The sequence below is a fragment of the Mya arenaria genome, chromosome 13, assembly GCF_026914265.1.
Source record: "Mya arenaria isolate MELC-2E11 chromosome 13, ASM2691426v1".
NCBI classification, from domain to species: domain Eukaryota; kingdom Metazoa; phylum Mollusca; class Bivalvia; order Myida; family Myidae; genus Mya; species Mya arenaria.
Genome location: NC_069134.1, coordinates 11,821,023 through 11,845,689, shown reverse-complemented (window position 1 = coordinate 11,845,689; position 24,667 = coordinate 11,821,023). Strand labels below are relative to the sequence as shown.

The 24,667-nt window shown below is 35.9% G+C and overlaps 2 protein-coding genes and 4 non-coding genes across 6 annotated transcripts; 5 read left to right on the top strand and 1 right to left on the bottom strand.

Moving 5' to 3' along the window:
* The first annotated feature begins 1,683 nt into the window (after positions 1-1,683).
* Positions 1,684-7,245, top strand: LOC128212945 (profilin-1A-like). The gene is made up of 2 exons (XM_052918354.1): positions 1,684-1,824; positions 6,601-7,245. Exons 1-2 carry the CDS (start codon positions 1,747-1,749, stop codon positions 6,991-6,993), a joined length of 471 nt encoding a protein of 156 aa, XP_052774314.1. The 5' UTR covers positions 1,684-1,746; the 3' UTR covers positions 6,994-7,245.
* A 1,063-nt stretch (positions 7,246-8,308) lies between these two features.
* Positions 8,309-8,380, top strand: Trnaw-cca (transfer RNA tryptophan (anticodon CCA)). Its single transcript has one exon. It is a non-coding gene; the product is annotated as a tRNA-Trp (tRNA).
* A 4,508-nt stretch (positions 8,381-12,888) lies between these two features.
* On the top strand, positions 12,889-21,697 carry LOC128215022 (profilin-1A-like). The gene is made up of 2 exons (XM_052921754.1): positions 12,889-12,917; positions 21,055-21,697. Exons 1-2 carry the CDS (start codon positions 12,900-12,902, stop codon positions 21,445-21,447), a joined length of 411 nt encoding a protein of 136 aa, XP_052777714.1. The 5' UTR covers positions 12,889-12,899; the 3' UTR covers positions 21,448-21,697.
* Positions 13,978-14,049, bottom strand: Trnaw-cca (transfer RNA tryptophan (anticodon CCA)). Its single transcript has one exon. It is a non-coding gene; the product is annotated as a tRNA-Trp (tRNA).
* Positions 21,698-23,901: 2,204 nt separating the features above from the next.
* On the top strand, positions 23,902-23,973 carry Trnaw-cca (transfer RNA tryptophan (anticodon CCA)). The gene has a single exon. It is a non-coding gene; the product is annotated as a tRNA-Trp (tRNA).
* A 429-nt stretch (positions 23,974-24,402) lies between these two features.
* Positions 24,403-24,474, top strand: Trnaw-cca (transfer RNA tryptophan (anticodon CCA)). The gene has a single exon. It is a non-coding gene; the product is annotated as a tRNA-Trp (tRNA).
* The last annotated feature ends 193 nt before the right edge of the window (positions 24,475-24,667 follow it).

The following is a 24,667-nucleotide window of genomic DNA, read 5'->3' as shown; positions in this document are numbered from 1 at the left end:
TAAAACGTCGCACATGGGTGGATCATGTCTATCTGTCTGAGGAACATCGTAAGTGTTGTTTCTTGCCAAGGTTACAGGTCGAGATGCCGTCGCAGCAATCGACGGATTTGCATTTAAATCAGTTTTAGTTGCTACATTACGATGTTATGACTGCGGGAAAGTAACATGTTGTTAATACCGGAGACAAGTAACATGTAATAAGCACTGGGAGCAAGTAACATGTCGTTAACACCGGAGGCAAGTAACATGTAATTAGCACTGGGAGCAAGTTGCATGTCGTTAACACCGGAGCAAGTAACATGTTATTAGCACCGGGAGCAAGTTACATGTCGTTCACACCGGAGGCAAGTAACATGTGGGTAACACTTGGAGCAAGTAACATAAAGGTAACACCGGGGGAAAGTAACATGGCGTTAACACTGGGGGCAAGTAACATGTCGTTGACACTGGAGGCAAGTAACATGAGGCACTGGGGGCAAATAACATGTTTACACTGGGGACAGGTAACATGTCGTTCACACCGGGGGCGGTAACATATTTTGTATAAGCTGTATTCTGTCTTAAGCTCATGATTCGGATGCTGTTTGTAACTCTGCTCATAATGCCTTGTGGTCCTTCTACTAAACGGTAAAACAGTACATTAAATGATTTTTTTATAAAGCTACCCTTATTTCTTATTTTAAATACGCGTTTGGTCTACTTTTGCACCCTGGTTTTACATGCCTGATCTTGGTGTGGGAGTGAAATGTTTAAATGTTTTCTAACCAAAATAATTGAACGAAACCTTCTATTTTGGGCGGGGAAGGGGGTTTTGTTTAAAGAAGGGCTCCTTGAATAAAAATATCTGCAAACAATAGTATTCGATTGAACAATAAAACATTACCTTGCAATAGTATAAACAGATTTTGTTTACTCGCATACGTAAAGGACGCGATCATTCATTTCAATCCGCTGTGGGCATGGTATAATGAAAGGAAAATCTGTAATGTTTCCTTAGGCATATTTACCTTTTTATTAAATCGGTCTTATTCCATTGTTGTATTTCGTTTACATCACTATACAAATTGTTTACATAATTCATACGCATTCTTTGTAGTTTTAAAGGAATCAGATCCTTTTTTATAATTTTATTAACAAGAAGGCAAACACAAATTCTTTAAATCTTAAAATCTACAAAAAACAAACATGAAAGAGTTTGTTGATAAATTTCAAAGAAATGGTCTAAAGTTCTAAACATAAGAATATATTGTTAAAAGATTCGGAAGGTTTTAATTAAAATCAGTTCGGTATGTAAGTGCATCAAGTGTATAAAGAATAAAGTGAAAAATAATGAGACGGATAAATGCTCTCGTAATTATTTATCTATTCAGAATTAAATATTTATATATATCTTAGGACTTTCTCATGCATTTTAAATATCAAATATTCGTTCAATATATTTGACAGGAAAAGAACAAATTCGTAATTTAGGACACATTTGCCGCATACATTATTCAAATGACTTAATGAGTTTAGAAATAATTGGATTAGACGATTAAATACAAACACATACCGCCAGTGAAAGGTCTGCCTTACAAGGAAAGGCGTGCATACTAATACTTTGGACGGGGAAACTTTTGAACTTTCCTTTATCATCGGATTATTACCTTTGTCCACGTAACTTTATTTAACAGTGTTTCAAAACAATGAAGTTGTTCCAATACATAATAAAGAGTGTTTATTGTGGTGATTGATTAATAATTGAAGATGATGATGATGATGATGATGAAAATGAGGAAGATTGAGCCCATTTTGGAAGTTAAAAAACCTGAAGAGGAAATAATTGTAAGTATTCAATTTCCGTAAAAATATATTTTAAATACAATTATCTAGTCAGTACAATGCATGATAAACAAATTTTATCTGGTGATTGTTTGCAGATAAACTGTTCAATCATCATAATTGACAGTGTTCATTAATAGACTTTTGATAAATGATTTTAGAAGCGGTAAGTCTCGGTCTATCTTATCACTATAAAGGTAAGCTACTAGTGTTTGATCATTTCAATGTTAGAAGTAAATACAGATAACTCTCTTGAGCTCATGTAGATATAAAATGGAACTTTAATCATGTTCTTCTAGCCCTTGGCGTCAGTGCAAAATTATAAAGTCCTCATTTAGGTGGAAAGGTATACAGTGCGTGAACAAATTGAGGTGTGAATTTTATACCGACGTCGAAAATGTTCACTATGCATTATTTGCAGAGAAACGTGATTAAATGTCTGGGTATGTGAAATTGTTGCTTGGTAGCATTTGGAGTGGATGTATAAATCACGTGATACTAAATAGCCAGTGCAGTTAGAGGTTATGAATGGGTACCATTGAACAGGTATTATCTAACGTAATTTATATGTTTCAATTAAATTTGTTTCTAAATATCTTATTTTTTTCAACGCTTGTGAGTTTATTCTCTTTAACTTACACATAAAACTGTATAAGTTGTGTTCGATTGCAGATTTACGCTTTCATAACATAAGGTCTCCTTTAAACGAGCCGTAAATCAAGCACAACGTTTCTTACCAGCCCATATCTCCTGAAATAAGATATTGCACATTCCTTATTGCATGGTCATGGATAAAAAACAATTATGTTCTATACATATCTGATATACGATTTATACGTGCATAACTAATAGTTACTACAACCACAGCCCGAGATATTTAAATAGTATCGGAGAGCTTCAGCAGGAGTGAAGTGGATAATGTATATACATGTATATCGAACCGGGCATGCGGTTAAGGGGAAAATCAATAATTAGCGTTAATATAAATGACGTTGTAATGTATCCGCACGAAAGATATTGAACGGTTAAGCTTCGCCTACCTGTTACCGTTCGGACCCCTAGGATCAACTTAACTGTTACCCAAAATAGAAAAACAAACAATTTAAACTGAATATATTACACATATGAAACTAAATATATTTAGTAAGGGTTGGCACAATTTTACCAAACTTGGTTATAGGAAAAGTTAATGGACATTATTCATGGTATTGCGTTTGGGGCTCATATGGTCAAGGTAAAGGTCATTGCAACTAAAATATCTATTCGAATATACATGAGTTAACATGTTAAAAAGCCCTGCTGTGTGATTCCTGACTTCTGCCATAAGTTTAGTCTAAAAACTCTTTGTAAAATACTAAACATATTCTTTATATATTATATATAGTAATTACAGAAATTACCAATTACTTTCGTGGAAACATTTTTTCTTTGTGTGCACCATTTGTCTTACCTTACAGTTAAGTCGGATGATTAAGGGGTAAAACGCGATTAGAATTATGATAACTCTTCGTTGGGAAGAGGGTGGGAGATGGTGAGGGAAATGTATGTTATAGATAGCCGTATACTCGGGACAAATTATTGAGAAAGGTGAAAAACTGTTTTCGTGGAACATAACCCAACAATCCTATCCGACAAGTTCTTTCACCAAGTTGTACGTAATAATATTTTAATGAAAACAAATATCGCACGCCAAAACAACGTAACCTGCTATAAATCAGGAAGAGTTTTCATTTGTTCTGTAGTTATATTTTCTTCAAATGATTGAATGGCTCAATTTTCACATTTTTATTTTTCCTTTTTTGTCACCTATATTTTCATTAACCGTACTAAGTTGACCTGTTCACATTATATTGCTTATAATTCAATGCAGCTAATCTGCAAAAAGATCATCACGAGATAAAAATAATAGTTCATCGATCAAATGTATTTCAACCTTGTCCTAGATGAAATAGTTCAATTGTCACTGTTATTAACGATTGATCTTCTAATGAAATACGGGAGGCGTATAAAGTAAGTGGTAGGTCAATCTAATTTTAAACAGGTATACACCAGTATTGCAGCAATTCAGCATATCTCATCATTTTGAAAAGTATCAAACTTCAGTGCGATGCATATGATATAAAATCGGGAATTTGATAAAAACTTGATGACCATATTATGTTTTGGGAAAAAGTGTACACACAAATATTTAAATACTGGACTGAATCTCGTGACACGTTTATAGCGGATTATGGCGATTGCAACGCGGTATGGAACAGTTTATGGCCAGGAAGTCCAGGTATGGAAAGACGTGCATTACTTTTGAGGTTCAGCTTGCAGAAATCTGCCATTATATGTGTGTTATCATGACGATGAGTTTTTTTAACTAACGATTTGATCAATATTTTTTTTATTTAATAATTCGTGCCAAAGCATATGTGTGACGTCTACCTGTCCATATGTACATAACCCAAACCTGGTGAATTGATTTACTTCTATTGATGTTTAATGAAATTACTTTTTATTTTACCACTATAAGTATCTTGGAAAAAGGGAAATTGCTTTTGATTTGCCGTTTTATACCTGGCATATATACTTCTGGATAAACATCCAGACTAAAACTATTTTATAGTTGTTCATGGAATATTTTCATAATTGGCTACAGTGACACTTACGCTGAATAGCAATGTAATATATATTTTCAAATGACCATAACAACTTTAAGTTAAGGTCTTTTGGATTATCATATTTATACATTGGGCGATCACTTTGGGACTCAAACTAGTTTTACAGTGTTTCGTGGTAGCTGTGACATAAATGAAGAGTACGTCATAGTGTAATATTTATTTTTCGTTTACTATTACCTTATTTTTTGCACTGCCTTTACATGGATCAGACTATCTATCATCTTAAAAAATACTTGCCTATTTTTTAATAGCCACGGCATTGAAATTTGGATCATGTGTCTATGTTTAACAACAATTTTTGATATTGACCTTTGATGACCTTTACCATAACCTTGAACTATTTTCTTAGTTGCTAAGATACAGCATTAAAATTGACGGTACAATTTTGAAGCACCACTTTGATAACATTGAATGTGACATTTCGGCTTACTTTCTTATTTGTATTAAGGCTATATAGAAAAAAGAAATTTGTATACTGAATACAGTGTACGTATATCATTATTTTCCTTCGATAACATTGGCAGTGACCTTTTGACATTTTCATTTTTGATGATAAAACGTTGAATATTGACTGTTTGGTTTGCAAACTAATTACAATATCGTCCTTGGCGGTGACCTTTTGACCTACTTTCTAATTTTTGGCAAAACAGCAATAAGAAGGAATGAGACTCAGGTCATGTCAACTAGTAAAAAGCCACAGCAATTTTGGCCAGTTTTATACAATGTTCATATTCGAGTCTTGATGGTCTTTTTGAAGGTTTTTTTTTTTCAACCGACCTAAAACAATTGGTATTCAATGGAAGTTTTTCTAGTGGGTGCCATTTGTCTTACAGTTAAGTTGAAGGGATAAGCGGGCAGAATGTTTTCAGAACTCTGTGAATTTCGAGGTGGGGGTTATGGTGAGGGATGTTATATTTAAGATACTCGTATAATCTACGGTATGAAACTGATGGAGAAAGGCAATGTGTATTTTCCCGTGGAGCATACCCCAACCATCCTCTCCGACGAGTCACTTCGCCCAGTTCACCCTACTCAATAATATTTTAATAAAAAAGGATATCGCTCGCCAAAACAAGGTTTACTGCTATAAGTCGTGAAGAGTTATCATTTTATTTATAGTTATATCTTCTACAAAGGATTGAATAGCTCATATACCGAATGGAGGTGTCGATTTGACAATTATCTGATTGGATGCATTCAATTGGGAAGATCTTCCTTCGTACAAAGTAGCGCTTACAAAATCAGTCTAACAAAAATATACTTTACAAACGTTGAGATGTAATCGATATGATATTTGGTGCTTCCATGCATATGTCATCGTATTGTGCATGTACATAATTTAGCCATTTAGCAAAAGCCCTCTCCTCAGTGAAGATTTGATAAATACAATATAGATTTCAAAATAGTCTGATGTTCACAAAACCTATGTATTCTTAACTTCTTTAATACTGCGTTTCTTTCCTCAAACGAGAATCCTTTTAATGAGGTTTATCAAGCATTCAAGCGACCTTTTAATGCAATATGATAAAATCAACACAGAAAATCGAAACTAATTTATTCGATAGCTCTTTGATCGAAATATTTGAATATTATTGCTCGTTTCCACTTAAAACGCGAATAGTTGACATGATATTAGATGAAAGTTATCTTATCAAAACATTAGACTTCAAATTTTAATGGATTTGATCTTTACCAATTATTTGTTCACGTGCGTATTGATCACGACCTTGCATCATTGAAAGTAACATGTTATGTATGTAAAACAAAAAAGTGGCCTATGTTTTGTGTGGCATGTTTGCTAGATGATTGAGCGAAAGGTTCAATGACAGAAAAGTTGACAATACAACAATCGAAGAGGATAATTGCAAACCTAATATTGCATTGGCAAAGTACTCCGTAAACGTATTGTAGTATGACAGTAGAGCAGTGGAATCAAATTGCATTGTGTTTCATATAGTGCGATAATTAGAAAATGGATTGTTTAAATAACACAGGAACTCATTTTCTGTCGAGCGATGCCAATCTTCGCAAAATTCGAGCTGTTTTATATAATATATGTGGGGAAGTAATGTACAGCTGACTTAAAATGCAGTCTCGTATTGCTTCTTTAAAGATGCCGTCGTCATGGAACGAGTATATATCGCTGGTACTTACGGACAGTGGCTTCGTGACGAATAGCGCCATCTACGGCACGGAGGGGCGGAAGTGGGCCTCGACTCCCGGATATGGCGTTACCTGTGATGAAATAAAAACTCTTGTGTTTGGATTCATCGATCCATCAAAACTATGGAAGGACGGTGTTCGGGTCGGAGGACGGACATTCACATGCACACGTGCGGAGAGCGGTCTGATCGTGGGCCGAGAAAGCACCGAGGGGACGGGATGTGTCGTGTTCCGGTGTAATAAGTGTCTAGTGATAGCTACTCACGAGGAAGGTGCACACCCAGGTGGGTGTTATAATGTGGTGACTAAACTAGGGGAATATTTAAAAGAGCAAGGTATATAGCGTATATAATTCAATTATATGTAATGTTATATATATAAAGTGTATTGTTTCGTGAACAGCAAGGGCATGTGCCATGTGTGATATGTTGTGTTATAAAAGTCACGTATATATATTATGTTTTGTTATACAAATACATGTAACGTTTAGCTTGTGTTCAAGTATTTGAATAAGATTAATTGTTTTAAGTATGATATTGCCTTTTTAATGCATTGTTACTTATTTAATACTCGTATTGTTGGTGAACAAAATATATTAAAGAGAGAAATCGTATGGCATGCGTCAATGTTATTGTGCACACAGTCAAGATTACGAAATGCAAATATAATAATATTATTATGTTTGCACAATACTTAAAAAGTAAATAGTTTGATTAGCTTCAACGCATAACGATAAAGTTTTTTTTCTAAATCGAAGTACAACAAATATTGCACAGATTGGCTAAAAGCAATTTCATTTCCTATAAATGAAAATGAGCTTCTACATTAACGTTTAAATCTATATATATAAATTTACTTACGGTAAGTCACTCGCGTTGGCACAATATGGCACGAGAGCGTGGTGTTGTGTTGTTGGGGGAACTTATCAAAGTTGAACAGTACGTGTACAGAAGAGCTGGCTGTAACACATAACCCTTACTGTTTAATATTTAGACAAACTGTCGGCGTGCTTCTTTAATATAATTACGAGTATTGTATATGATTTAACATAGAGGACGCATAGTATCCTAAAATACCCATTAACTGGACTCAACATATGGTCATAAACATTTCAAGTAAGTTATCGTTAAGAAGGAGCATTATGTGCTCAAGATAATTTAGTTGTTTATATCTACGGATAAAATGGCGGAAATGAAAGAGTTCGACTTGTTGTGTGCCAGACCAGACAAGTTTTATATTTCGCTTTATACCGAGAAGAGATATTGAACACCACTATTTCTGGATGAATCGGCTCTACAAACATGGTCTACATAATGAGAGCCCGCTCGTTAGATCGAAGTTAGCTGTCAACGGAAATTAATGTGGTTTGATTTCTTTTTGTTTATCTTTATATGCATGTATTTAATTTTATTTCAACCATTAATTCGTAGTTTTAAAATGATACGATTTTTTTTTCAGAAAAAAAGGTAAAAAGACTATTCAACGTGTAGTTTATAAATCTACTAGTTATGTGAAAAAATAGATCATCATTAATATGTCATAATGATACAATAAATCAGTTAATGAATGATGGATGGCTGATTCGTTACGCATGTAATTAGGTAATTTGAAAGTAAGCTTAATACATAGTATTCTTTCTCGCAGACACTGCTCATACAGACTCCGTGGCGCAACGGTAGCGCGTCTGACTCCAGATCAGAAGGTTGCGTGTTCGAATCACGTCGGGGTCAAACTCTTTTGCAATGATCGGAAGCACCTTTATGAAAATAACTGACGTACAACTTGTATATGTATTAGATACAGTACGTGATATAAATAACGAACCTACGTTGTTTGTAACGTTACATTTGGTTGCTGTAAAAAGAAAATGGTACAAAAAAACAACACACTTTTAGAGTTGTTGTTTTTTTATCTGAAGCTAGATGTATTTTGCTTCTTGCAGTAATAGTTCCCTCGAAAGAGACCATTTTGTACAGAGAAATGCCAGCTACGGTCTGTAGTTCCAATTCTTTTGATTTATTTGTAATGTTTGTGTTATTTTTGTATATACTCTTTTTTACAACTAAGATATAAAAATATTTATTAGCCTTTAAATGACTATGCTTGCATTTTTACGAATCAATATAAATTGTAAAATATTTTACTTTTATATTCAGTCAGGTTATAATTATCATTTAAAGTCCATGCTCGATTCGACTCCGATATTCCCTTAAAGACAATTGGAAGTATAGACAACAAAATACAAGGTGAGGAATAACATGACTTCAACGGGGTTCTCACATGGGTCACCACGGGTAAAAACTGATGTAAACATACAACTAAATGATGTTATATTCTAAATAGATTATTTTAAAAGTCAAGATATGAAAATAGTTCTTAACCTATTTAAACTTTCCTATTTTCTGCTCCTACCCTTGTGAAATATATTAGATTTGCGTGTATTTTTACAAATCAATCCTTGGCCAAAATGTCAACTTAACGGATTTTGTAGAACGATGCAACGCTGTGTACGCCGTGCTTCTTTGTTTTGCATGCATTTCTTAGTACATATGATGAGTAAAATTTAAGAAGTCAGACATTCGTTCAAAAGTTAGTTTTGTTCATTAGTTTCATAAAACGAATTATTTGTAAATTGTCTTTTATTTCCACCATTGAAAATCGAGTATTCAAGAAATGATTTTAATAACGTGAACTTCCTCTCAGCTAAATAAAGCAAACTATGTTAGATAGGTATGCTTTGCCTCCTGCTGGAAACAAATATTGGCACACTGGTCCATGGGAATGTTCTGCATACGGCATTCGGCTTTGTTCAAAAGCTGCACACGAGAATGCTTTTGGATATCGGCAAAGTATTTGTGTGTGTTTTTTCTAGGAAAAAATAGACAATAAGAAAGTTGTTTCAATTTGGCACTGTGTTTTTTCTGACATTAATGTTTCAATGACCCTTAGCTGTTGCAATCTAGCCAATAACGAAAAATAACTGGGTCATGCTCAAATGGCTTTCTTTATTGTATATATCTGTTGCTTCAACTGTATTTAGTACAAGAAAGGCAATGGATCGTATTTATATATCAAAGCGTGGTTTCATCTTAAGGAGCTATGACGAATGATTGTCATGATTATAGACTCTGCCACTAATGAGTTGATGAAAGATAAAAGAAATACTCATTAAAACACTGTTTGGCATGTCAACATTGGTAATACGGATATTCAAAAAGAACTATTCACCCCCTGAGAGTCTTTAAATCCGTTCATCAATTGATAACGGCAATATATGTTTACCATATGTATGGTGTATGATTAGAGGGATAATTGGAATATAATCCTGTCTATCTGACTGAGGAACATCGTAGAAGTTGACCTTGCCAGGGTAATAGGTCGAAATGCCGTCACGGTAATCGAGGGATTTGCAGTTGAATCCATAGTAATTGATACATAGCTGAACGCACTGGTCGGCACTGTAGATGTGTGGTATATGGTGTCGGACCTTGAGAGTATCCTGGTTCCGGTAAAACCATCTGGTTGTCGGCTGAGTATTTCACTGAAACAAGCATAGGAGCACCAAACGTTATGGAAATGAAGAAGTGTCGATGTTTCTTTACCAATTTGTATCATGTCCCTGTAAAAGGTATCCTCGGATGAAAAAAGAATCAGTTGGACCTCCATAAAAAAATTGGGAACATGTTTATAAAAACAAAAAATGAAGGTGTGGAAAACATGTAACCTGTATACAGTTTTGATTGGAATGAAAGAATGAGTAGGTTCAAGCCAAATTACTATCATGAAGAAGGCGGCAATTTCTTCTAAATGTTCCGGGAAAAAAGTACGGAAAAGAATTGAAAGCTCAAATAAAAATGTTATAAAAGTTCTAAACATGATTAAAAAAAATCAATTTAGATTCCTACTTGAGTACAGATCGCACAATGATTTGTTGACGACAGCGCTTGGATTCGTGTTGGGATGAAACTCATGGTGTCGATACAGTGCGAGGAGTTGCAAACCCAGCTTTGCTCAGAGAGATAGGATGTTAACTTCTTCATCGAGACCTCTGAAACAGACAGAACATGAATATGCGTAAAATGTAGAAGACTTAAATGGCTGCTGGTTGCAGTATTTGTCAATAACGATTCAGAACAGTTAGAGTTGCAAAGCTCTTACTTAATCTGGACAATACTAATTGTTGTAACTGGAAACAGGATGCCAAAACAAACACTGATCTACAAAACTAACATGTTCAGAAAATAAGCTAAATATTTATAATCATTAAAATTACTGTTAAAAGCGAGCTTCGTGCATTGTTTATTATATGTCATTTAATTGAAGGTAAGACCCAATCAATATATGTGCACGGCTGTAGTATAACAAATGATCACATTTCAATAATTTCATCTGAAATTGTTTGAGCACTTTATCGAAAATAACTTACGTGATAATAATTGGCGCTGTGCATTTTGCCTAAAATTCTCGTCAATTGATCCCGCTGTTAACTTCACCAGCTGGACATATTTGTAACTGTTTTTACAATGCGTTGTGGTCGTAATCAATAGTAAATCAGTACAATAAATGAAATGTCTATAAAGTTACCCTGATTTCAAATTTTAAAATCGCGTTTACTTCATCCCATTTGCACCCTGGTGTTCCATGGCTGATCGTGTAAGAGTGAAATGGGGTTTTGATGTTTCATAATAAAAATAATATAAAGAAACCTTCTGTTTGGGGCGGGGAGGGGGAGTTTGTTAAAGGAAGAGCTATTTGAATAAAGATATGTGCAAATAAATAATATTCGATTGAACAATAAAACATTACCTTGCAATATTTGAAACAGGTTTTGTATACTCGCATGTGTATGTGTCTTTGGCCGGTGGCCTTTAGCAAATACATATTGAACTTGTATAGGAAGCGATTAATAATGTCAGTCCGCTGTGGGTATTGTATAATGAAAGGAAATCTTTAATGTTTCCTAGGGCATATTTACCTTTTATTAAATCGGCCTTACTTCTTTGTTGTATTTCGTTTACATCACTATAAAATTGTTTACATATTTCATACGCGTTCTTTGTAGTTCTAAAGGAATCAGATCCTTTCTGATAATTATATTAACGAATACAAAAATTCTTTAAATCTTAAAATCTACAAAAAACAAACATGAAAGAGTATGCTGAAGTCTTGGATATAAAGGCTAATAAGAGTTTGCGATAAATCTCAAAGAAATGGTCTAAACATTTGAATGAAACATATTGTTAAAAGATTCGGCAAGTTTTAATTAAGTTCAGTTCGGTATGTGAATGCATCAAGTGGTAAAAGAATAAAGTGAAAAATAATGAAATGGATAACTCGCTCAATACATTTGATAGGAAAAGAACAAATTTGTAATTTAATGAAACATTTGCCGCATACATTATTCAAATGACTTAATGAGTTTAGAAATAATTGGATGATATAATTAAAAGCAAACACATACCGCTTGTGAAAGGTCTGACTTACAAGGAAAGGTATGCATACTAATACTTTGGACAGAGAAACTTTGGAACTTTCCTTCAACACCGGATTATTACCTTTGTCTACGTAACTTTTTTTAACAATGTTTTAATGCAATTAAGATATTTAAAAACGTAATTAACGGTGTTTATTGTGATTGATTTATAATTGAAGATGATGATGATGATGATGATGATGAAAATGAGGAAGATTGAGCCTATTTTGGAAGTTAAAAAACATGAAGAGGAAATAATTGTAAGTATTGAAATTTCCTTAAAAATATAGTTTTTATACAATTATCCACTCTTTACAAATGCAGTTGCAAGATAAAGAGATTTTATCAGGTGTTTGTTTGCAGATAAACTGTTCAATCATCATAATTGGCAGTGTTCATTAATAGACTGTTAATAAATGATTTTAGAAGCGATAAGTATTCATCTCGGCCTATCTTATCGCCTGAAAGGTAGACTACTAGTGTTTGATCATTTAAGTGTTAGAAGTAAACACAGATAACTCTCTTGAGCTCCTGTAGATAAATGGAACTTTAATCATGTTCTTCTAGCCTTTGGCGTCAGTGCAAAATTACAAAGTCCTCTTTTAGATGTTAAAAGGCGCCTGAAGATATTTAGGTGTGCATTTTATATTTCAAAACTGTTCACTTTGCATAATGTGTAGAAAAACATTATTTAATTTCCGGAGATATGAAACCGTATTTTGAGTGGATATATAAATCACGTGATACTAAGTAGCCAGTGCAGTAGGATGTTATAAATGGGTACCATTGAACAGGTATTATCTTACGTAATTTATATGTTTCAAGTAAATTTGTTTCTAAATGTTATTTAATGCTAGATTTTTTTGCGTATATATGTTGTACAATATAGTTATGGGGAGAAGGGATTATTCATGAATTAGCGTTAACATAAATGGATAACATTGTAATGTATCCGCACGAAAGATATTGAATGGTTAAGCGCCGCCTACTTGTTACCGTTCCGATATGAAAGTTAATGTTTAAACGAAAGCACACTCTAACGTGGTACAATTATATTTAACGCGGAAGGACAGTTTAAAGTGAAAAGAGATCTTAAAAACTAGTACTTTTCTCTCTTTTTTTGAAGTGGTTTTCCAGTCTGACTTTCCATAAGGGTAAACACCAGTAATAAGACCACATTAGTTTGTGTTATAAACATGTACGTACTTTAGATTACACCGATAAAATATATGAGATGGTTTAAGCAAGAACTAGGAACAGAAATGTTATCTGGAAATAATGCATAACCAACAAAAGTCGTAAGTCAGACCTGATTCAAACACGTGTGTGTTGCAACCTTCTGGTCTGGGCCATTTTTCAATAAGATATTTATATAAGATAGACGTAAACCTTACGCTGCTTATGAGTGCTCGAGGACATCCGTAAAACTACGTGAACAATATGTACGTTAAATTGAATAACGATATTTCTATTGATACGCAAAAAAAAACACAATTAATACTCCATCTTATTTTGAACTATATTCCACGATTTTTAAATTTTACTTCTATAGACCTATTTAAAAGGAAAATAAAGAAATCATACTTATTGTTTACGTCCATTTCCCCTATTTGGCACTAAAGCGGAAGACATATTGGAGCATGTTCAACACATAACAAAATGTTATGGCTCCAACGAACTGACAATAAAGCAATGAGCACTAAGGTATCTGTTTATGCTATTAATGAAGGTGACAATATTTCTAGATTTTATTTCTGCAATACTATCGAGATTGTTCAAAATAAACCCAAAAAAAATATCACCATTAAGATTAAGAAAACGTGTTACTTGCATGTAAACATTACAATAAAAGTGTGACCCCGACGTGATACGAACACGCAACCTTCTGATCTGGAGTCAGACGCGCTACCGTTGCGCCACGGAGTCGAGGTATTCTAATTTTATATAAATGTATCTACATTGAAAGATAACGTGGGACGTGGCAACCGTTGATATTATTGATCCAAAATTGCCAGAAGATGGTCAATATAAAAGCCAGACGATGAAAGTGAATATAAATAATTATTGACTATTTGTTTTACATATTATGGTGTGTAAAGGGGTCGAGCAAATTTTATGAAGGTTTATTTGTTGTTGTGCAAAAATGTTTCGACCAATCAAATCAATTTATTGTGGCTTCTTGATAATATATTCTATTGATTAATAGAATTTAAATTAATTTCCTGCTTACAAAAAAATAATTTAAGTCTTGTTTTGTTTTGTTTTTAAAAAAGAAGCAACTAGCACCAATAAATCATTGTTTTGACAAAGTCGAAATTTTGACTCTTGAAATTATTCTTAATCGTGCAGTAATAGCTCTTTTTGCCTTTAATTGCAAGTGCTTTTCGAACAAAATTCTACTAAAATCCCTATTCGTACATTTTGCTCCTTAAAGCAACTTAACACGCATTGAATAGTACCATGTATATTTTTTGTATAGATTAAAGTCTAAAAAGGTAAAACTTGGCTTTTTGAGAGTTGGTTTTTCTAATCCACTCTTGCATTGTTTATTGTAGCAACTTCAAGTTGCTTCTCCAGCGTGAGAGTGATCTAGTGGTATAGTTGTCTGCCTCTCACCCATGAGGTTGTGGTTTCGATCCCCACCAGCGTGAGAGTGATCTAGTGGTATAGTTGTCTGCCTCTCACCCATGAGGTTGTGGTTTCGATCCCCACCAGCGTGAGAGTGATCTAGTGGTATAGTTGTCTGCCTCTCACCAATGAGGTTGTGGTTTCGATCCCCACCAGCGTGAGAGTGATCTAGTGGTATAGTTGTCTGCCTCTCACCCATGAGGTTGTGGTTTCGATCCCCACCAGCGTGAGAGTGATCTAGTGGTATAGTTGTCTGCCTCTCACCCAAGAGATTGTGGTTTCGATCCCCACCAGGGTGAGAGTGATCTAGTGGTATAGTTGTCTGCCTCTCACCCATGAGGTTGTGGTTTCGATCCCCACCAGCGTGAGAGTAATCTAGTGGTATAGTTGTCTGCCTCTCACCCAAGAGGTTGTGGTTTTGATCACCACCAGGGTGAGAGTGATCTATTGGTATAGTTGTCTGCCTCTCACCCATGAGGTTGTGGGTTCAGTCCCCACCAGCGTGAGAGTGATCTAGTGGTATAGTTGTCTGCCTCTCACCCATGAGGTTTTGGGTTCAGTCCCCACCAGGGTGAGAGTGGTCTAGTGGTATAGGCGGCTGCCTCTCACCCATGAGGTTGTGGGTTCAGTCCCCACCAGGGTGAGAGTGGTCTAGTGGTATAGGCGGCTGCCTCTCACCCATGAGGTTGTGGTTTCGATCCCCACCAGGGTGAGAGTGGTCTAGTGGTATAGGCGGCTGCCTCTCACCCATGAGGTTGTGGTTTCGATCCCCACCAGGGTGAGAGTGGTCTAGTGGTATAGGCGGCTGCCTCTCACCCATGAGGTTGTGGTTTCGATCCCCACCAGGGTGAGAGTGGTCTAGTGGTATAGGCGGCTGCCTCTCACCCATGAGGTTGTGGGTTCAGTCCCCACCAGGGTGAGAGTGGTCTAGTGGTATAGGCGGCTGCCTCTCACCCATGAGGTTGTGGGTTCAGTCCCCACCAGGGTGAGAGTGGTCTAGTGGTATAGTTGTCTGCCTCTCACCCATGAGGTTGTGGTTTCGATCCCCACCAGCGTGAGAGTGATCTAGTGGTATAGGCGGCTGCCTCTCACCCATGAGGTTGTGGTTTCGATCCCCACCAGGCTGAGAGTGGTCTAGTGGTATAGGCGGCTGCCTCTCACCCAAGAGGTTGTGGTTTCGATCCCCACCAGGGTGAGAGTGGTCTAGTGGTATAGGCGGCTGCCTCTCACCCAAGAGGTTGTGGTTTCGATCCCCACCAGCGTGAGAGTGATCTAGTGGTATAGTTGTCTGCCTCTCACCCATGAGGTTGTGGTTTCGATCCCCACCAGCGTGAGAGTGATCTAGTGGTATAGTTGTCTGCCTCTCACCCAAGAGGTTGTGGTTTCGATCCCCACCAGCGTGAGAGTGATCTAGTGGTATAGTTGTCTGCCTCTCACCCATGAGGTTGTGGGTTCGATCCCCACCAGCGTGAGAGTGGTCTAGTGGTATAGTTGTCTGCCTCTCACCCAAGAGGTTGTGGTTTCAATCCCACCAGGGTGAGAGTGGTCTAGTGGTATAGGCGGCTGCCTCTCACCCATGAGGTTGTGGGTTCAGTCCCCACCAGCGTGAGAGTGATCTAGTGGTATAGTTGTCTGCCTCTCACCCATGAGGTTGTGGTTTCGATCCCCACCAGGGTGAGAGTGATCTAGTGGTATAGTTGTCTGCCTCTCACCCAAGAGTTTGTGGGTTCAGTCCCCACCAGGGTGAAAGTGGTCTAGTGGTATAGGCGGCTGCCTCTCACCCATGAGGTTGTGGGTTCAGTCCCCACCAGGGTGAGAGTGATCTAGTGGTATAGGCGGCTGCCTCTCACCCAAGAGGTTGTGGTTTCGATCCCCACCAGCGTGAGAGTGGTCTAGTGGTATAGACGGCGGCATCTCACCCATGAGGTTGTGGGTTCAGTCCCCACCAGGGTGAGAGTGATCTAGTGGTATAGGCGGCTGCCTCTCACCCAAGAAGTTGTGGTTTCGATCCCCACCAGGGTGAGAGTGGTCTAGTGGTATAGGCGGCTGCCTCTCACCCATGAGGTTGTGGTTTCGATCCCCACCAGCGTGAGAGTGATCTAGTGGTATAGTTGTCTGCCTCTGACCTAAGAGGTTGTGGTTTCGATCCCCACCAGCGTGAGAGTGATCTAGTGGTATAGTTGTCTGCCTCTCACCCAAGAGGTTGTGGTTTCGATCCCCACCAGGGTGAGAGTGGTCTAGTGGTATAGGCGGCTGCCTCTCACCCATGAGGTTGTGGTTTCGATCCCCACCAGGAGTACTTTCTCATGGCTTCTCTAAAGAATTGCACAGTACTGATTTCCGCTTCAGTAGCTTATTTTTCGGAAATTTAATGTTACTAGTATCATTGACAATAAACCTGTTGTGACCTTTCTTAAAATCATTGTTTATAAGTCCATCCACAAAATATTCATTAATCATGCAAAAGAAAAATACGTACCTGATACTGGTAGCTATAAATGAGGGAAGATAAGAAACATAAGATAATCTAAAACCAGTAGGTAACATATTGTTAGAACACTGAATTTGGCACAGAAAAACTCATATGCAAACAACATACTGATATCTACTAATCTAGAAAGCATTTATCTTCACGTTGGCACAACAATTGTTATAATCCTCTCATATAATATATTTTCAAATAAATATTAACAAAACAGCACTGTTTCAAAACGACTTCCACGTGTCGTTATGACCTATCCAAATTGCGTCACCCGATGGACCCACGTATTCGCTATCTTATTTAGCATGCGCTGGGTACCGGCGGGTTATGTACTTCCTTTACCCGCGGATATTTGAATTATGCTTCCAAACGTGCGCTAAATAAAATAGAGAATGCATGGCTCAATCGTTTCAACAAAATGTATTTTATTGCTTTTACTCAAACGTATGCAAAAACAATTCATACAGCTAAACATGGAGAACATTTTATTTGCTTTTTTTATATAGCAAACAAGGAAATGGGGGGAAATTCTTGTAGAAAAAAAAGAAAATATTTTTAGGGACAAACTGGCTGTCTTAAAATGCATTATATATCTTATAGTTATGAAAGAAAGGCCCATTTTTGCAAATGAACGTTAAGTTTATTTGTCATAATAGCTATTTCACTTTCAATATTGATTCGAATATATAGATAGCTTTTTCAAACTTGCGGAAGTGAAGAATATTTCTCTGTTGTTGTTCTTTAACAAAAATGTAGTATTTTAGGAGTATTACTATAAAGTTAATGCAGCTATAATTTCATTCAACGTTTATTCATAATATTTATTTATTTTTAAATTCAGTTCAATTCGAATACTTTTCGATTGGAGAAAACGCTTCAAGTTATTCCACAGGTCTTGTATGCAATAGCACTCCCAGAACATATAGTTTATCGTTTCCTCAAAACTGGAACACAAGTTGCATAAACTAGAATTGGATAATTTGGATTTAAATAGATATTTGTTTGTTGGTAAAGTTCTGTTGAATAAATTAGATTGAAGGGCTCGTTGTCGATTGTTTATATATAAGGCAGTGTATATACTTCCTTCCAATTAAGTGTTTCGTTGAAATAGTTCTATTTAAAAAATATTTATTTGAATATGTTTGTTATACAGAAACTGTGTATTTATTTTTTTATTTATTTATATTTTTTGGGCTGGGGTGTGTATTTTTTTAACATCGAATTTTGTTCAGCCGGAACTGTAATATTTTTATCTCAGTTTTCATGTATTGTGGTATTATTGATAAGTTGTAGGTACTTTAAATCGTCACCATTGGGGATTTCATATAGAAGTTGCATGTTATTAAATGAATAGAATTTCTTATAGAATATCTAAAGTCGAAGATATGTTAGAGATAGAGAAATACGATAACAAAGTAAAAACATATTACTTAACTCGATACAGCGCTACGAGGGTCCCTGTGCTTTAAAAAATGAGAGAGAGGGTACCTGTGATATCAAAAATCAATAGCAAAGAGGTATCCCGCGCCGCTGCAAAACCGAAAGTAGGGTGTTTTATGAATTTACCACATATTTTAGACTAATAATTGCCATTTGTATGAATATGATATATAAATGAATACATTTAATATGTACGGGGTGTACATAATCAAACCAGTGGTTCGTTTAAGCCCGCAGAACATGCAGAGGTGGTGGGCGAGGCAAGACATATCGATATTGTGTAGCTTATTGTGGAGTTGCAGTAATTGAAAAATGGGCACATTATAAAAAAAGACATAGCTATAACATTCTAGTGTTCCGTGGTAAATTTCTTTTGCACATGACATACCTCCTTTCATCAGTTGAATGAACATTTACTGGCTTGTTGTTCATCGCCGATTTGTTTTCAGCAGAGAATGACCGGTGCATGTGCAAAGAGGGTACCGTTTCAGTAGATTTCGCAAAGAGGGTACCGATATGGATATGCACCGTGTTTTATCTAGTATTTTTTATTCTATTTGCTATGGTCTTTGTTGCGATTTTGTATTATATATTTAGAAAACTAATCGGGCGCCAATTTGAAAGTTGTTCGTGATCTTTACCTGGCTTTAGTATAAGGGAAATTAAACCTTGTTTTTGCAGTTCAGTAAGTAATTGAGTTTCAAATGAATATTAATATATAGATTCCACAAAATGAAATTAAAAATATCACAGAATGCTTTATAAAATTTGACTTTTAATCCATCAGAACTAGGGCTTTTATTTACATTTATTATGTTCACTTAAAAAAAAACCTTCACATTTTTTTTTCGTTGCTTAATTTTCTCGAGGGACTTTCAAAGAAATATATATCACTATTTTCTTGTTATTGTTTTTTGTATAGAATTTTGTAAAAACTTTTTTGTTCTCTTAAAATATCATTTAAGTCCGTTACAGTATGAATTGATTTAAGCATTGTTATTGTTTTCTGTTCAGAATTGCGTTGTTCAAGATAAGCAAAATATCGACTGTTTCGCTTATTAAATTTTCGATGTCGTTAAACTATCTAATTCTTGGATCAGCATGTCCAACCATCCTATCCGACAGCTTGCTTGACCCACTTCAACAAACAAACATCATTTTTTTACGAAAAGAATCACGTTTGGAAAACAACGTTAACTGCCACATCTTGACACATACATTTTCATACATTAGAGGTTAGGTAATGGCAAATATAACATTGTTGTGCACATAGCATCATTGCTCTGGTGTACGAGAATGCACTCATAATGAGTGTCATTTCATTTCATTTATAATTTCATTTCATTTATAATTATATTTAATAAGTTAACTTACGATAGTTTTAAATGTGTGTTTTCTCCTTCTGCAAAGGATTGAATGGCTCAAATACCGGGTGGAGGTGTCGATTTGTCAATTATCAGATATATACATTCAATTAGGAAGATTAAGTTAAACAAAAATATACTTAGCAAAAATTGAAATGTAATCGATATAATATTTGGCGCTTTCATGCGGATGCAATCATATTGAACGTTCATTAATTCAGCCATATAGTAAAAGCCCTCTCACCAGTGAAGATTTTATTAATGCAGTATTGATATCAAACTATTCTGATGTTCAAAAAAACGATGTATTCTTAACTTCCTTAATACTGTTTTTCTTCCCTTAAACGAGATTCCTTTTAATAAGGTTTATCAAACATTCAAGCGACCTTTTAATGCAATATGATTTATTCAACATAGAAAATCGAAACTGATTTATTCGACAGCTCCCCGATCCAAATATTTGAATATTTTATTGCTCGTTTTCTATTAAAACGCGATCGAATACTTGACATGATATTGGATGAATGTTATCTTATCAGAACATAAGACGATCTTCAAATTTTAATGGATTTGATCTCTACCTATTATTTGTTCACGTGTGTATTGATCATGACATGGCATCATCGATAATAACATGTTATATTTTAAAACAAAAGTGCCCTTTGCTTTGTATGGCATAAGTGTTAGATAACTGAACGAAAGGTTCAGTGACACAGAGAAAAGAACGCGACAATACAACAATCGAAGAGGATAATTGCAAAACTAATATTGCACTGGCATAATACTCCGTAAACGTATTGTAGTTTGTCAGTAAAGAACTGGACTTACATTTCAAAGTATTTCAAATAAGGCGATAATTAGAAAATGGATTATTAAAATAAGACAGGAACCCATTTTCACCTTTGAGCGGTGCCAACCTACAATACTCAAAATATGGGCTGTTTTGTAGTAAACACATTGTGTTTGTAAACATTTCACATCTGAATTAAAATGCAGTCTCGTATTGCTTCTTTAAAGATGCCGTCGTCATGGAACGAGTATATATCGCTCGTACTGACGGACAGTGGCTTCGTGACGAATAGCGCCATCTACGGCACGGAGGGGCGGAAGTGGGCCTCAACTCCCGGATATGGCGTTACCAGTGACGAAATAAAAACTCTTGTGTTTGGATTCATCGATCCATCAAAACTATGGAAGGACGGTGTTCGGGTCGGAGGACGGGCGTTCACATGCACACGTGCGGAGAGCGGTCTGATCGTGGGCCGAGAAAGCACGGAGGGCGCGGGATGTGTCGTTTTCCGGTGTAATAAGTGTCTAGTGATAGCTACGCACGAGGAAGGTGCACACCCAGGCGGCTGTTATAATGTGGTGACTAAACTAGGGGAATATTTAAAGGAGCAAGGTATATAGCGTATAAAGTTGAATTATGATTTATGCTATAGGTTGTTTGGTGTACAGCAAGGGCAGGTGCCGTGTGTGATACTGATTGTTATAATAATACACGTACATATATATTAAGTTTTGTAATACAGATACAATTAGCTTGTGTTCACGAAATTGAATAAGGGCAATTATGTTAAGTGTGATTATGCCTTGTTCATGAATTGTTGTTTATATAACGTTCGCTTTGTTGGTTAAATTATGCTTCCATTAAAGAGAGAAATCGTATGGCATGCGTCATGTTTATTGTGCACACAGTTGCATTACGAAATGCAAATATACGAGTGGTAATATTATAATTATTATTATGTTTGCACAATTCTTAAAAAGTAAATAGTTTGATTAGCTTCAACGCATAACGATAGTGTTTATCTAAATGAAATTACAGCAAATATTACAGAGATCGGCTAAAAGCAAATTTATTTAAAGTACATGAAAATGAGATTCTACAGAAGGGTATCGTTTAGTTAAAACATTATCAATTAACAACGATTGTGATGAAAGTTATATTAACTTATGCTAAGTCACTCAATTGGCACACTTTTGCGCGAGAGTATAATCTTGTGTTTTGGGTGTAAACGGAGGACTATTAACTTTACTTGAAAAATGTCGACAACAATGTATGTATGTTTAGGATTCAAAAGAGCATTATCTGCTCCAGCTCATTTAGTTATTTGTTTCCACGGCTTAGCTGGAAGGAATGAAACAGATAATAGTGTTGCCGTCTGTGCCATCCCAACAAACCTGATAGTGTCGCAGTAAAGACTAAGATCTTTAATGAAACAGTTATATACCTAGCACCGATGTTATACCGAGTAGTCACGGATATTAACAGTACTACTTCTTGATGAAACGGCTCCCTTGGCTCAGTATAACAAACATGGACTACAAAAAGGACGTGCGGTCGAAGCGTGCTGTCAGCGTAAAATTAATTTTTCTGATGTGTGTTGTTTTTTCTTACTGTTTATACGGCGGCATAGATGGAATATGTTTTTTTCTCGCTAAAACGAATCCATTATCTCGCTAAAACGACTTCTGTATCTCTCTAAAACGACTTCTGTATCTCGCTTAAACGACTTCTGTATCTCGCTGAAACGACTGCTGTATCTCGCTAAAACTCGCTAAAGCGACTTCTGTATCTCGCTAAAACGACTTCTGTTTCTCTCTTAAAACGACTTCTGTATTTCGCTAAAACGACTTCTGTATCTCTCTAAAACGACTTCTGTATCTCGCTAAAACGACTTCTGTATGTATCTCTAAAACGACTTTTGTATCTCGCTAAAACGACTGCTGTATCTCACGAAAACGACTTTTGTATCTCGCTTAAACGACTTCTGTATCTCTCTAAAACGACTTCTGTATCTCGCTAAGACGACTTCTGTATCTCGCTAAAACGACTTTTGCATCTCGCTTTAACGACCTATGTATCTCGCTAAAACGACTTCTGTTTCTCTCTAAAACGACTTCTGTATCTCGCTAAAACGACTTTTATATCTCTCTAAAACGACTTCTGTATCTCGCTAAAACGACTTCTGTATCTCTTTTAAAAGACTTCTGTATCTCGCTAAAACGACTTCTGCATCTCGCTAGAACGACTTCTTAAAACGACTTCTGTATCTCGCGAGAACGACTTCTTAAAACGACTTCTGTATCTCGCTAAAACGACTTCTGTATCTCGCTAAAAATACTTCTGTATCTCGCTAAAACGACTTCTGTATCTCGCTTAAAGTACGTCTGTATCTCTCTAAAACGACTTCTGTATCGACTTCTGTATCTCTCAAAAAACGACTTCTGTATCCCTCTTAAACGACTTCTGTATCTCTGTATCTAAAAGAAACCAGAATGGCGTTTTAATAATTTTTTAACAAGTTACTAAGTCGTTTTAACGAAATACTTAGTCGTTTTAAGGAGTACTTTAATTTATTTTAACGAGATGAGCAAGTCGTTTAAAGGAATACATTAAGTCGTTTTAACGAGAAACGCAAGTCGTTTAAAGGAATATTTTAAATCATTTTAACGAGATAAGCAAGTCGTTTAATTACATTTAGTCATTTTAACGAGATACGCAAGTCGTTTAAAGGAATATTTTAAATCATTTTAACGAGATAAGCAAGTCGTTTAATTACATTAAGTCATTTTAACGAGATACGTAAGTCATTTAAAGGAATATATTAAGTCGTTTAACGAGATACGTAAGTCATTTTAACGAGATAAAAAAATAACACATTTGTCACCTTCTTTTTATTTATCAAATTGATTTTGATTTAAACTTTGAGTTCTTACAAAAAAGGGTTATAACATCAAATCATTTATAATATGTCATAATGGTACAATGACACGGTTTATGGATGGTAATGATTCGGTGTACGTGTAGCTAGGTATTGTTGATACATTACATGCATTGTCATATAGCATGAACATGGCGACTCCGTGGCGCAACGGTAGCGCGTCTGACTCCAGATCAGAAGGTTGCGTGTTCAAATCACGTCTGGGTCATACTTTTCGCAGAGTAACATTATTTCAATAATAACAGAATAATGCACAACTTAGACAACAGCCGCAATTTTAGGACTATGTGACAGAATGCAAAAAAATATATATATACGGACCTTGTATACTAGATCCCGCGATAGATACCATTATTTTGCAAGGGATGCAAACGACGTTGTGTAGTTTCTGATTAATATCATTTATAATTTTACGTAAACGTGTTAAAAAAATAACGTGTTTAGGCAATTTGACCGTTCTAAATGGAAGTAAGAGCTGCAAAGTACAACGACCTTGAATATACACAATCACACCATAGCATGTGTATGACGGCAAGTTGGAGACATGTTGGTCCATCCATCATGGTAATGATTCGGTGTACGTGTAGCTAGGTATTGTTGATACATTACATGCATTGTCATATAGCATGAACATGGCGACTCCGTGGCGCAACGGTAGCGCGTCTGACTCCAGATCAGAAGGTTGCGTGTTCAAATCACGTCGGGGTCACACTTTTCGCAGAGTAACATTATTTCAATAATAACAGAATAATGTACAACTTAGACAACAGCCGCAATTTTAGGACTATGTGACAGAATGCAAAAAAAAAAAAATATATATACGGACCTTGTATACTAGATCCCGCGATAGATACCATTATTTGGCAAGGGATGCAAACGACGTTGTGTAGTTTCTGATTAAT